Source organism: Balaenoptera acutorostrata, chromosome 12, assembly GCF_949987535.1.
Source record: "Balaenoptera acutorostrata chromosome 12, mBalAcu1.1, whole genome shotgun sequence".
NCBI lineage: Eukaryota > Metazoa > Chordata > Mammalia > Artiodactyla > Balaenopteridae > Balaenoptera > Balaenoptera acutorostrata.
The window spans coordinates 71,052,081-71,066,759 of record NC_080075.1 but is presented as its reverse complement, the minus strand read 5'-3'; the positions used below and the strand labels follow the sequence as shown (position 1 = coordinate 71,066,759).

The window sequence follows — 14,679 nt, the reverse complement described above, 5'->3', positions numbered from 1 at the left end:
TGTGGAAGTGCTTTGTAATTTATGACATGCTGGACGGATGTAAGGAGCACTGTAAATATCACTACGGTAATTCCTCGCTGTGACCGCTTCTCCTCTCTCTTCTATCTCTAGCTCTCTCTCAATTGAAGAGAAAGTCTGAGTATTTATTTTAATTAATCTCAAATCTTAAATGCCTTCAAAAATCCTTCCTCGATCTGATTGTGGAGAAAAGAAAATACAAAGATGAATGGCTGACTTCAGAGGAATCAGAGAATTCACATCCCCTTTGGTGTCTGCCCCCTGTTTCTGTGTTGCTGGCTCTCATTAAGGAGACAGAGAGCCCAACCATGGAGATTCCAGAAAGAGATTTTCCAGCAAGGAGATGTGTGCACTGGCAGCCCAGGGCCCGGAAGTATGAGCAAACCACAGGGGCCCCGGGGGGCCTGACTCTGCCCAGATTTCTTCCACCTGCTCACATCCAGTTGCATTTGGTAAAACCCGGGGACGGCTGGGTTGGCGGTCAGACTGCTGCCGCCTGCCTCATTTTCTCAGTGACCTTCTGCAAGTCCAAACCCCGTGTTGGAAAGGGGCCTCTGGGTCCCCAGTGTGTGGCCTGCCCTTCCTCTCTTGATCCCGGTACCAATATCCGAGCTCCCAGCATCTCAAGGGCCAGCGACTAAGATGCCCACAGGTGGGTGATGGCGCCCGGCCGAGCTGAAGCTCACATAGTCCCGGGAGAATGTTCTGGGAGAGGGTGGGCTTGCAGCGATTTACCTGCGGCTCCGGAATTGCCATTCAGCCCTAGAACTGAGGAGTTATTCTCCAGTCTCTCTGGGTGGAACGTGTCTGTCTTGGCTCCGTAGGCCCTGCCGCCACCGCCGGCCGCTATGATCAGGGGCACTGGCACTCCATCCTTCATCTGCCCAGGGGAGACATTCAGAGATTGAGAAACCGAGTGGGGCTCCCACTCTGGAGACCCCTGAGCAATTTAAATGTTTAAATGTGCCCGAACGTTTGCTGGGCAGTGGGTGACATCTCAGTGGTCTGAGGGCCCTGATCTCATGTTACAACAACCCGTCAGCTCTTCCATCCCCTCCAAACCCCGGCTCGTGTATTCGTCCAGGTTCAGTACGTGAAGCAAAAGCACTAGGAGATATAAATGTATCTGAATACCAGGAGGCTGTTTATACAGCCCCTTTCCTGAAGTTCCTCTCTAGCCTCAGGGGTCTGGCAGCTGGTGTGCAGAAGCAGGTCTCTCTCCTCTCCTTCCTCTCTCCTTCCTCTGCACGCTCAGGGGTCTCTGCTCTGATCCCCACAACTCCAAGATTAAGCCCTCAGCATCACCGTCCCTGCAGGAAGACCCAGCAGGAAACCTTTGCCTATTTTCGATGACATCAGAGAAGTCCACCTTAGGACAGAGGAGGGCACGGTGGGACCCTCTGGGACTCTGAGGCAGGGTGGCGACGGTCTGCGTGGTGAAGTCCAGCTGGCACATCAACATGAGAAGGGCCCGTCCTTTCCTGGACAGACAGGGAGCCTTATATTCCCCCTGGGCCTCGGTTTCCTCAACTTTAAATGGGGCTAAGAGCACCCGAGGTGCTTCGTTCCCAGGTCTGTCCTGAGGATCCAACACCAGGACACAGAGAAGGCACTGCCCTGGGGAAGCTGGCACCCAGACCTCACCTTAAATACGTAGGTGGCTCCGCCCCCTCCTCCGCCCCCTCCTGCCCACTCGTGCACACTTTTGTTCACGTGGATTTCTTCTTCTATCACGTTGTTCTCTCCAATGCAGACTTTCTGGATTAGCTGGTTTGTCTGGAGAAACAAAAAGCACCTCAGGTTTGTGCCCAGGGTTCTCTACCTCCCAGCACACAGACCTTCTATGTTTAAAGATAGGGTCTGATGATCTCTCAAATAGCTTGCCGTTGAATTGAGGAGACAAAAACTACACACAGATAACTGTCACTCTGGGCACTATTGGAGAAGGACCACAGGGACAGCTTAGAAGAAAATGCATGGGAAATTGAGGAGGGAGAGTGAGGCTTTGTCGCTGGACTGGTGAGTAGGGAGGACTGCCTGGGGGAGGTGGCATTCACTTGGGCCTTGAAGGATGGGGAGATTTTTAAACACTGAGAATGGGAGAAAGTTAGGACATTACAGGGGAGGAGATCAGCATGAGCCCAGAGGGAAGGAGGTGAGTGGGGTATTTGGGGGGAAAAGTATAAGGAGTCTCTGTGGCCCAGAAAAGTCCATCTGAGGACAGACAGGTGGTCCAGGAGGACCTGTTAGGATCCTTTGGATTCTGAAGAGGGGGTGATAAAGGCCCCATGCGGTAAGACAGGGCTGGCGGGAGTGTAAATGGGAGTGGACAGAGGGAACCTAACTGGACAGTCAGATCCTGGACAGGGGCCTTGAATACAAACAGAGAAGGAGCTGGACTTCATTCTCTAAGCAGCAAGGAGCCACTGAGGTATTTTGAGAAGTTGCAGTTTGAAGTATCTTGTAAAGAGAAGAAAACAGCGGGAGGCCAACCTCGGATTTTATTCCACCTGGTGTGGGCCCAGGTATCTGGGAGTCTCTGGGGACAGGCTGGAAATTCCTGTGACCCAGAAGCCTGGAATCCCTGAATAAAGAGGGCAGCGTTTCAAGAACAGCCACCCTGCTTGTCGGTCACAGCAGCTGAGAGGAACTCTCCACACATTGGCCTGACCTTGGAGGAAAATGACTTTTCTTTCGCTTCATAGAAAAAAGGCCAACAAAACATCAAATTTTCATCGAATGTTGCTGTGTAACCAGCCAGTGGACATGGCAATTCATCTTGAGCCACTCCTTATGCTAAAGCACTCAGGGGTGCCGGGAATGAGTACTAGAGAAATTTCCAGATAAATAGCTGAGATGCAATTTGTTTTATGGCATTTTGGATTTAATGATGGAAATAATTTGATATTTTTTAGAGTGGATTTAGTGCGGATGGAAGGGTCTGAATTGCTGTTGTGGACAGCTGACATTTCTCCTGGGTATGTGCAGTGCCATCCAGGGCTGGGGCGGGGGCCGAGTGGCATGGAGTCTGCTGGAAGGAAACCCTGCTAACCGCTGCCTGGGGAGGGCCTGAGATGCAAGGGGCATGCTCTGAGGGCAGAGCCAGGGACAGGGCATGGAAATGTGTGCTGCCAGCTAGGCAGAGCACAGCACAGAAGACAGTGTCCAGTCTCACTTCCTGACTGGAGATTTGCTGGGCCATCTGTCTGGATCTGCCCTCCTCTATTAATTGGAGAGCTGCGGGACTGCCCCGGTGGTCCAGTGGTTAAGAATCCGCCTTCCAATGCAGGGGAGGAGGGTTCGAGCCCTGGTCGGGGAACTAAGATCCCACATGGCACAGGGCAACTAAGCCCGCATACCACAACTAGAGAGAAGCCCACGCGTCGCCACTAAAGATCCCACATGCCGCAACTAAGACCCGATGCAGCCAAAAAGTCTAAATAAATAAAAAAAAAATTGGGGAGCTGCCCAGTGCGAACCAGTGGTGCTAAGAAGGTCCATCCCCTCCGACCCTGCTCCCTTTCCTCCTCTCCTCTGCCTGGCAGCAGTGGGGCCCCCCACCCCTTGGGGGTGCCCTCTTCCCTTGAACGGAACTTGCCAACGGCTGGAGATTGCTGGAGGGAGCAGTTGGGCTGCAGGATGGTTTTTGTCTAACTAGAGCCCAGAGTAAGCGCATTTCCCGCTGTCCCGGAGGCTCAGGTGTCTCCTTTGAATGGGGTGGGGGGAGGGGAACAGTTGATTCGCTTCTCAGTCTGCATCTTGCTGGGTCCACAGCTGCATTTGGAGGAGCTGATCACTTTTCCACGATTTGCTTTCTTGACCTGACTTCTGGAGTCTCCTCCTACATCCCTGGCTCCCCCCTCCCCGCCTCCTTTGTTGGTTCCTCTTTCCTCCATTTCTAAATGTTGGGGGTCTGCAGGGTTCAGCCCGTGGTGCTCTCCATCTATACCACTCCCTAGACAGTCTCAACCTGTCTCAGTTTATGCTGATCTCTCTCGGATTTGCATCTCCTTTCCAGACCTCTCTCCTGAACTCCAGTGGCCTGTCTTCCTTGTCCACAAGCAGCCTCCACGTGGCTGTCTACCAGATCAGTGCAGCCCAGTAAACCTGCTCCTTCCGCAGCAGGCCCCGGCTCTCCTGAAGGCAGCTCCCTCCTTCCAGTGCCTCGGGCACGATTCTTGGATTTTATATTCTAAATACACCCAGAATTCAGCCGCTTTTCACCACCTTCACTGTTACTGTCTTTATCCAAGCCACCATCATCTTGCCTGGATTAATGCAACAGCCATTAGATTCATTGCCCCCGACTCCTCCCTTGGGCCCAAGTGGTCTGTTCTCCACATTGTAGCCAGAGGAGCTAGTATGCAGATCACTACAGGTCACTATTCTGCTCAAAACCCTCCTATGGCTTCAACATGTTCTTCTGAGGTCCTGACCCGGTCCCCATCACCCCTCCCTCATCTCTCGCCCACTCTCCCTCCTGCTCCATCCACTCATCCTGGCTGTTCCTCGAGCACACCAGGCACGGCCCGCCTGGGGACTCGGCCTCTGCTCTGCTGGAGTCCCCACTTACTTTCCTGGTTCAGTCCCTCAGCTCGTTCAGGACTCTGCTCAGCTTTCTTTTTTTCGGTAGGCTTCCCTTGACCACTCTATTTACGATTGCAACCTGCCTCTGAACTCCAGCACACCTGACACCCCTTCACCCTACTTCTATTCACCCTAACCCTGTCTCTTCTGGGTGTCCTGAGGAACTTACGTTTACTAGTTATTGCCTGTTTGTCCCTCCTCCCCTGGAGTCAATGTGAGCTCCATGAGAGCAAAGGATCTTCCTTTTGTTCATGAATATCTCCCCAGTTCCTAGAACAGTGACTGGCGTGTAGTAGGGACTCAATAAATATTTGCTGAATACATTTGAAAGACTTGGGAACTGGGTGGGTGTGGGCTGGCCCTTCACAATACTTGTCTTGTGAGTGATGGTAGTGGTGGAAGCTAACATTTAGACCCATGGTTTTGCTCCCCTGGGGACGTTCGGAAATGTCTGGAGGCATTTTTGATTGTCATTTCTGAGGTATGCTTCTGGCATCTGGTGGGTAGAGGCCAGGGATGCTGCAGCCTACAGTGTAGAGGACAGGGGCTGAGGGGGGGGGGGTGTGGGGTGTGTGTGTGTGTGTGTGTGTGTGTGTGTGTGTGTGTGTGTGTATGGGGGGGGGGTGGTTCCAGCAGCTGAAGCCCATTCCAGGCTTGGGTTGGCCAGGCACATGGGAAGAGCCACTCCACGCAGAAATGCAGTAGAACCAGCAGAGCTGCCAAAGCCTGCAGTTTAATTCTTGGGGTCCACTTCATTCTCTAGAAGATCCTCTCTAGACACCATTTTTTGGCCTGGGGAGGACTGGAGATTGAGGTAGTGCCTGTAAAAGGTCTTTCTCCCTTTCTCAAGTGACTCCTGAGGGGCGGAGGTGTGGAGCAACTGGGAAGACCAATTATTTTCCCCATGCCCATGCTATGCCCGACCCGACCAGCAGAGGGGGCTGCCCTCTGCCCCTGGCTTCTTTGGAACTTTCCTTGCACATCCAAAGTTTGAGAGCAAGTAGGTTGATTAATAAAATGATAAAATGCAGCAGTCCAGAGGAACAAGTAGCTTACAATTGAATTAAAAAAGAAGGACTCAGTCCTGTGAAAAGATGCAACTGATGACAATCCAATCAAGTAAAAGTTCCTTGCGGAAGTCAATGTGATCTTTCTGCTTAGATGGAAGAATTACATTAGCACTCAATAAATTCCTGTGAAAATTACAGCGGCTTGTAATGTAATGACTTAATACATTATATCAGGTTGGAAAGTCCTGATTATAGTTGCTAAATAAAAGAGTCCAGACATTTCTCACGTCCAAGGTTGCACCTGCGCAGCTTACTCCTGTTGCTTTGTTTTCAGTCTCTAAGGTGGGGTTGGGGGTAGGGCACATACTTTACTCCTGGCTCCCAGCCTGGGGCCTGACTCTTAGAAGCCTTGAGGTTATTCTGTGGAATTGAACTGCTTTCTCATAGCTCTTGTTCCCACACCTGTCTTCCAACTCTGCTCTTGAATAAGTTTCTGGGGAAGGAGCCCTGGGTCCTGAGACCTAGAACCCAGATCCCTGCCCCGGTCCCACCCAGTGCAGAAGTTCACCCTCAGGTGAGGGCGTGGCCTGGCCCAATGCGGAGACCCCCCTGCAGAGTGCTGAGTTCCCATCAAGGCAGCCAGCACCGCGAGGGTCCTGCGTCCCCCAGCACAGGCAAGAGGCATGGCTGCTGCTTTGTTAGTCTCCACTGTCTGCCCTTCCTGGTCATTTTAGACCACTACTGGCTTTCTTAAGTACTGCTGTTGGAGCTCTCCCTGTTTGACAGCTGGACACCCCAGTGGGGTCAGGAACCAGAATGAAGGGTTGTCTCTGGGGCTGCAGAGGATGACAGTCTGGCTTGTCAAGTGATGTGCTATAAGTGGAAAAGGGAAAAAGGCTGTAGAAACTGAGCCCCAAGCAAGTTTGGGGCAGCAAAAATAGGAGCCAGAGTCTCTGTGCTGCATTATGAGAGACTCTGGACAAGTCCCTTCACTTCTGTGGTCTCCATGTTCTCATCTGTGAAATGGGGGAAGTGGATTACATGGTCTTTCAGCTCTGAGTCTGTGCTTAAAAAACTTAAAAAAGTTTTAATCACACAAATAATAAATAATATGTGAACGCATTATTTTTGTAACAATATCAGACATTACTGACAAAGCACCCTCAACTCCAGTCCCCTCTCCAGAAACAACCACTGTTATCTGTATCTTTCAGAACTTTTTCTATGGTTTTATATGCATATATGTGGCTATGAGTCTGTGATTTAGAGCTGAACAAGACATGTTTAGTCTGGTATTTTCCTGTTTATGATAATACAGCTAAAGACAATGGTGCCCTTGCAAGAAAGCTTAGGCAGTGGGCTTCAACTCGCACTTGTGCTAAGAGGAACAACCATTTGCCCATTTTAGCAGAATTCAGCTCTTCAGTTTCAAAGATTGCTCATGAAACCCATGCCTCAGCCTTGGTGCCTGTAAGGATGTGCAACCCCCAAAGCCACACCACCCACTTTCTCATGCACCCAAATGGCCCTGGAAAGGGAGGAGCATTTGCAGGCAGAATAAAGGGTGAGTCCTGCCATCTTTGAACGTGAGGTCTCCAAAGGCGTGTGTCCAGTGTTTGTGTCCTCTGAGGGACCTGCCTGGGTCCTGGTGAGTGTGGAGGACAAACCCCCGCTCTGGGCACTTACACTGGGGCAGGCATCTTCCCCCTGCTGCCCGACCAGGATGTACAGCACGTCGTCCTTCTCCAGGCTGAAGATGCCCAGCACAGACACGCCGTGGGATCGCATCATGGTGTTCTTCCCGCCTTTCCCGCCAGCGGCTCCGTAGCCTGATATGCTGCAACAGGACAGAGCTCGTGGGCTCCTGCCATGGTATGAAGACTGACTCCCCTCCTGCCAACCCAGCGGCTCCTAACAGGCCGAGCGCACCACCCTCGTGCTGGAGGTCTCTCCGCTGAATCAGCCCATGAGGTCAGCAAGGAGGGTCCTCTCTCCACTGTCAGGAGAGGGTGGTCAAGTTCAGAGAGGGGCAGGGAAATGCCTCATTCACAGAGCTAGGAAGGTAAAGAACTAGTAAGGGGTAGAAGAGAGGAAGAGAGGGAGAAGGGGGGCAGGGAGAGAGAGAAGAGATGTAGACAGGGAGAGTCTGTATTAATGTGGGCTGTTGGGGTGATGGTGTCCTGAATACCTGGGGTTTCCTGTTATGGACTTCTCTCCATGTCCAAGAGCAAAGGACTCATGTGGTCAACCTTAGACAAGTAATTGAACTTTCCTGTTCCTCATCTGTAAAATGGGGATAAGAAAAACCTACCTTCTAGCCCAGGTGTGTGGTGAAGATTAAAGAAATGAAGTCTCGCAAGTCTCAGAATTGTGGCTGGCACGTAAGAAGCACTCACTAAGTATTATTATTCTTACTGGTAGAAGGAGCAGTAATTGACTTGGTACAATGTTTTAAAGTCTCCCCACGGGGTCTAGACACAAGGAGTCCCACATGGAGTGATTGAGGAGAGTGGTGTTTATGAGCACAGACTGTTTATTCGCATCCCGCCATAACTCCTTCTGGAGCAATGTGTGTGCGGACAGCAAACAACCAATCATGATGAAAATAAAACCAGAGAGTGGGGATGCGGGAGTATTTCTGCTGCCTCTTAGGTTGTTGAGTTGAAGTCAAGCAAGGATGGGGGAGACAGGACCCAACTGATGAACCGTATCAGAAGAGCGGTGTGCCGTGAAGACAGCTCGCGTGCCCGATACGCACGCCTCCCCAGAGACCGGCTGCCAGGGAGAGGAACTTGGGGGGCTTTCAAGTCCCTGCATATTCAGATCCAAGGTCCTTGAAGAAAAGCTTCCAGGGAGAGCTGCAAGATGGTTTTGCACACGTGCGCACACGGCAGCTTCTCCACCTATAATTCTAGGAAATGTCCTGTGTTCCAAGCATGGGAGGGGCCTCCTGGAGGCTCTCCTAAGGCAGAACCCGGGCCTGTTCTGCAGAGACAAGCCCGGAGGGCCAGCTGATGGCTAACGTGGCAGGTGAGGAGCCGAGGTCTCTGTAGAGAGCGAGGGAGAATTGAGCCCACTGTCCTGTCTCCGGGGCCCGGCACCGATGGGAGATCGTTGCAAACTGGCATAAGGCCGCATGCCTAAGAGGAGGCAGGAGATGGGCTCCAGGCCCTCGAGAGGCTTCCAAAGAAATTGGGGAGACAGAGTTATGACATCTCCCTGTGGGGGTGGTTATATCGGGGAGGCAAAGCGGAGGGACCAAAGGGCTCTGGGGTTCCATGTGAGGAGTGGACCAGCTCCTCATTGTGTGTCCTCTTAGAGTCCCAGATCCTTCCCTCGTCAAAGAAGGACCATTCTTTCCTTTCCGAACTCACAGGGGCACGGGGAGGTTCAACACTAAAAGGAGATAATGGGTGAAAGCCCCGAGAAAGTGGCAGGTCTCGGCACAAATCAGGGCCATCCGGTGCTCGGGGCCCGGGAAAGAGGCGGAGGACCGCGACAGACATTGAGGCAACGGTGCTGGAGGCCTTGGCTGGTCTGGGGCGTGTGGGGTGCGGGTCTGAAGTTGGCTTCGTGGTGGAGATGATGGTTGGGTAGGACCCAGACAAGCAGAAAGAGGTGGAGGGTACGAGTCAGGCTTGTGTGAACGTGAATGAAGAGGCAGGAAACCCAGGTGCTGGGGTGGGGAAGTGGGGTGTTGTAGCTCTGCAGAGGGAAGTAGGGCCAATTCCTGAGCATCCTACAATGTGCCAGGCGTGAGTGCATATGGCATCCCCCCAGTAGCCGTAAACAGTAGCTATTAGCAATCTCATTTGGCAGATGAGGAAACCGAGGCCCAAAGGGATTCATTTGGGCCGGGCAAACCCTGGTCCAGAGCTCTACATTTCCCCTCATGGAGCCCATTTCCCCTCCGACATGCTGCTGCGAGGTTATATGGATGCACGAGGGTGGTCTGAGAAGCTACTGGCCCATCCTAATTCACTCAGACCCTCAGCCAAACCCTCGCTCCTGACCCACTGGAAAAGGAGAGGTGATAAGGACAATTAAAAGGTTGAAGAAGAAGGAAGGCTCATTGGTGAAAGGAAAGCAGCAGAATTATTTAGCTCAGAGAAGGCAAGCCTGGGGCCGGGGTGGTGCTGGGCATTCCAGAGACTCTGTGGAGTGTAGAGACAGCAACGTGGGCATAGACGGGCCACATCTGTCCTGCTGGCCCCTCCAGGGTTCCGGGGCTTTGGCAGGTTACCTAAGAAAGTCGTTTCAATCTGAAGGTGCTGTTGGCTTGGAAAACTGCTGCCCGAGAGGGAGTCCTCACCCTGCCCACTCCTGCTATGGCTGAGAGGTAAGCTGTACCCGTCTCATCCTTTCTGCATCATTTGCATAGTCATTTGCATAGTCAATCTGCATGCATTATGAATCATTCTGAACTCTTTCACATGTTTAAATTTAGCCAAAGCATTATATTTTAGAAGTTGTTTGTTCCTGACATGCTTTTTTTCCCCTCTCTAAGTCTTCTTTCCTATTTCTCCTGCCCCCAACCGAGTCTGAACTCCAGCCCCATTTGGGTCTTGACCTAGTTCTTGGCAGTGAGGTGGATGGAAAGAGCCCTGAGTTCTGAGTCATACCCTGGGCGCTCTGCTGGCTGTGTGACTTGGGACAACTTGCTTAACCTCTCAGAGCCTCAGCTTCCCCTACCAAGGAAAAAAATGAGGACAAGGACCCTCGCCCTCATGAGGGTAAGTAGTGGGTTTGAAAAGATTACAAACTGCTGCCAAGTGCAAGGGGGACTCTGGGCTGGGGTCAGCTCTGCAGACCCCAAAGGAGACAGTAGAGATTGGCACCCAGGTGTCAGCAGCTGGAGTTTGCTTTCCTGCGTGATGGCCTCAGCCCCACGTTTCCACCTGGACTATCACTGTTTTAAAGACACGGGACAGGCAGCTGCCCACCTGGGCTACTGGCAGGGGAGGTGGTGCCTCCCTCATCAGCCCTGTGGGGCCTGAAATCCCACCACAGAGCTTCACTCCTTTGGAAACTTCTAGCTGCTACTAGAGGTCCATCTCCTCCTGGGTGGGCTGTGCCACAGTGAAAAAAGCACAGGCTGGATGCAGACAGACCCGGATCCAAATCCAACTCTGTCACTCGGGGCCAGGAACTGGGTGAGACATCTCCCGCCCACGTGTTGGCCTTACACTTGGTCAACATTGAGAGCCAGAGCCTCCTGAACTTTTGTGTCCAAGGCACCTTGCTTACCTCTCCTGGTTCTGGCTCTGTTACTCGCCAGCTGTGTGACCTTGGGTAGTTTATGTACCCTCTCTGAGCTCCAGTTTCCTCATCTATAAAAGGGGGATAAGAATATTTACCTTAAAAGGTTGTTGTGAGAGTTCTATGAGATAATGCCCCTTATAAGGGGCCTAGTTCAGCCCCTGGAGGGTAGCTAGTGAGTAACAAATAGTAACTGCTGTGCTGATATACCCCTGGGGGAGCCTGTCTGCTCCTCTCCTGGGGTGACTTCTGAGAGGCAGAAGGGGTGAGTGAATAAGGCCCCGGATTCTAGAGAGCAGGGCAATATGTGGAGCAGGGTGTGGCCGAGGAGCCAGGGTCAAGGGTGTTCAGTTTCACCCAGGACCTACTTCCACAGGGAGCCAGTGGAAGCACAGGGCCAGCCTTGGCGCTTCTGAAGACCCCCGCACTGTACGAATCACGTTACACAAACTTGTGCCAGAATAATAACCTCAGCCTGAATCTTTGAAGCCTTTTCCCATGCCTTGTAAACAACTTATTTTGATGGTTGACAAATGACAACAAATTAATATACTTGCCACTCAGGTGGGGAAAGTGACTCGCAGCGATTCCTGTTTACTTGAAGTTACAGGATACTGTTCTCAGCGAGCTGATGCTGTAATTTGTTTGTCTGTCTTCATCTAAATCCATGTCCCCTCGTCAGAATGGATGTTTATCAGGTTTGCGTTTTGTATTATTGACTGTGAGCTATTGTTACCTGATGTAATGGAGTTGTGAATCTTTTTAAAATAAAGAATTAGCCACAAATCAAAGTAGCTGCCTGCCGGACCCTGGAAGGAGAGCACAGCTGGTGTGCAGCGTGATGGTGGTGTCGGCGGCACACTTGGTGGGGCTGCCGGGGGCAGTGGAGGGGGGGAAGGAGTGAGAGGACCCCACCTGGGGAAGCAGGAAGCACCTCATTTCTCTTCCACACCTGCTCTGAGCTCTGCCTCTAACACCCAGTGGGACCTTAAGTGAGTCCCTTCCATCCTCTGGGTCTCGGTTTCCTCCTCTGTGAAATCAGAGTAGTTAGGTCCACCCTGCATATCCATCCTGCCTCCAGGGCTGCTGTGAGAGCACGGGGACTCTGGGTATGTGCAGGGCTTGGTCAGGGCGAGAGCTCTGTGCAGGTACATAGTCGTATGATCCAGATGGGTCACGCGAGCCATCAGGCGACACCCTCGGGGGTCAGCGGTGGAGGCGTGTGCTCCTTGCTGCCCCGGTTCCATTCCAGTTTGGCACCAATGAGCAAGACTCATCGTCCACTCGTTCCCTACCACCTTCCTGACCCAGGAATATCAGAGCTGGAAGAGATGTCAGTGACCTCTCTCTCCAACCCCTCCTTCGACAGATGAGGCCCTTGTAGAGGAGGGGCAGCACACTTTCAAGGTCATACAGCGTGTCAGAATTTGAACCCAAACTTCATTCTGCCTGTGGCTCATGGATCTTCGCTCAATGCTGCCCCCCTCCCTCGACTTTCCCTGCTCTGTGCTCTTCATGGCTCTGGCTATCTGCACAATTACTCTGGCAATGAATCATGACTTGTGACTCTCTTCTACAATTGTTTAGGACTTTATTGGCATCGTGGACTGTTATTGAACTTTTCTGCCCTGTGGTCTTTGCAAAGATTGCAAGGCTCCAGAGGCTCAGTCCTCTCTACAAGTTCTGCAGCATCTATTCAGTGCCCGGCAGACAACCGGAGGCCCCTTGCCCCGGTTGCTCAGAGCCGGGCAGCCAGTAGGTGCTCCATGGCTGCTTGTGGATTTGAATGATGGTGTCATCCAGCTGCACGTGCTGGTCTGTGGAGCCAGGTGAGGAAACTAGTGTGAGTGATGGAGGCCGTCAGGAAGAGCTGTGGCCCAGGTTGGCTGGTGGGCTTTGCTGGCTCCAGCTGGGATCTGAGACCTCTTGTACATGATGTCTGAGGAACAAGTGAACCATGTGAGAACTGTCATCAGGAGCTGTGGGCTGTGCTTGATGAATGTTTTTAGAGACGATCTGTGTGCATGTGTGCACGTGCGCATGTGTGTGTGTGTGTTTGCGTGTGTGTACGTGGGAAGCTGGGGGAGGAGGAGGACAGGGAAGGATACGGAACCCTGGAGAGGCAGGAGAACAGGCAGGTGGGCTGGGAGGAGGGAGAGAAGGATGAAGAGGGGAAGAAGTCAGCAGAGCGAGAGGCTGGCTGGCTGACATCTGCATGCGACTGCCCCTGCGCGGGGTGTCACACGCCGAATCGCACTAAATCCCCCCGGGCCTTGGAGCTGGACTCGGTCAGTGTGCGTCTCCATTTCAGGCGGAGGCTGAAGCTCCTGCCCCAGCACACCCCCCACAATCACGCTCCTGTTCTGATCTACCTTAGCCGCCCACCTCCATGGGCACTCAGACCGAGACTTGGAAATCTCCCAGATCAGGTGTCCCTCTCACTGTTACCCTCATCCTTGCCTGTCCTTCTCAATCAGGCTCCTTGGGACAGGAGCTGTCGCTCATTGTCCTGGCTTCCTCAGCCCCCCACGCACGGCTGTCCTCCTGGGCATTGCCTGCTCCCCCTCACCCCCATCCCACCCACTCAATCCTCCAGTCATGCTGATTCTACCGCCCAAACGTTTCAGCCTCTCCCGCCACGTTTCCCCTGCCCTGGTTTAGCCCCATTTGACTCTTGCCTGCATGACCTCACCAGCCTTCCCTCTGTTCTCCCTGCCTCCCCACTTGCTTCTCTCACCACCACCATCTCGCTGGCCCCAGAAGGAGCTGAACGTGTTCGGGAGGTGAGGCTGCAGCCTCAGGGCCAGGTCCTGCTTCAGCTCCTGCAGGCCCTGGTTGCCCCAGGGGCTCCTTCCCCCGGGAAGGCCCTCCCCTCGTCTTCGTAGACAACTCTATCACCTTCAAGGCTTAACTCAGGCTTCTGTCTCCCTGTGGAAGCCATCCATGAACTCAGGCCCTTCCCCTGGCCTCTGACACAGGGCTGTGTGTAAACCTCCATTGCAGTACTTTCTACATCACACTGAAATGCTTTGTTCCTACGTCTGCCACTGACTGGGGCTCCTCTTGGGCAGAAACTGGATCTTGTACCTCTTTATATACTTAAGTGTCAGGCATAGTGTCCTAACAGGTGCTTAATATGGTCCCCTGAGATGTGCAAAGCAGGAGGGGAGCGGGTCTGGACACCTCTCCTGTTTTGACAGAGGAAGTGGCAAATCCAGGGGAAGGGGAAGCCCAGGGCAGGAAAGCAGTGTGTGGGGGGGGGCAGGGGGAGGAGATGGAGATTTAGGTTTTGCCCCTAAAGCCCCACCTTAGCCTGCTGTCTCCTTCCCGGCCTGTCCTTCCTCTCCCTCTTCGTGGTAGTAGACAAAGGTGTAGAAGATGGGAGAGGAACACCGGGTAAATGACCAGTTAATTTAGAGTGGAGGTGTTTTCATTACTGTATATAAAATAGATAACTAATAAGAACTTACTGTATAGCACAGGGAACTCTACTCAGTAGTCCGTAATGACCTATATGGGAAAAGAATCTAACAAAGAGCGGATATATGTATACGTATAACGGATTCACTTTGCTGTATAGCAGAAACTAACACAACATTGTAAATCAACTATACTCCAATAAAAATTAATTCAAAAAAAGAATTTTTTTTTTAACCTGTATGCATCCCTGAGCAAGCCCCAGGCAATGACGCCCCACTGTGGCACACAGTGGGTGCTTGATAAGTATAGCTCGCTTTCCTTCACCTCTCTGATCAGTAGGTAGAGACCTTGACTGTAGCAATAATTGTGCCAGGCCTCAAGCTGC

General features: G+C 52.4%; 1 protein-coding gene across 1 annotated transcript in view; it reads right to left on the bottom strand.

Annotated features, from left to right (window-relative positions):
• The window catches only part of ALK (ALK receptor tyrosine kinase), a 726,132-nt gene that overhangs the window by 32,963 nt on the left and 678,490 nt on the right, over positions 1–14,679 (bottom strand). Inside the window, exons 14-16 of the mRNA XM_057557895.1 lie at positions 7,302–7,452; positions 1,663–1,794; positions 754–898 (exon numbers count right to left, since the gene is read on the bottom strand). Coding sequence (XP_057413878.1) covers positions 754–898; positions 1,663–1,794; positions 7,302–7,452 — 428 coding nt within the window. The remainder of the gene's footprint in view (positions 1–753; positions 899–1,662; positions 1,795–7,301; positions 7,453–14,679) is intronic.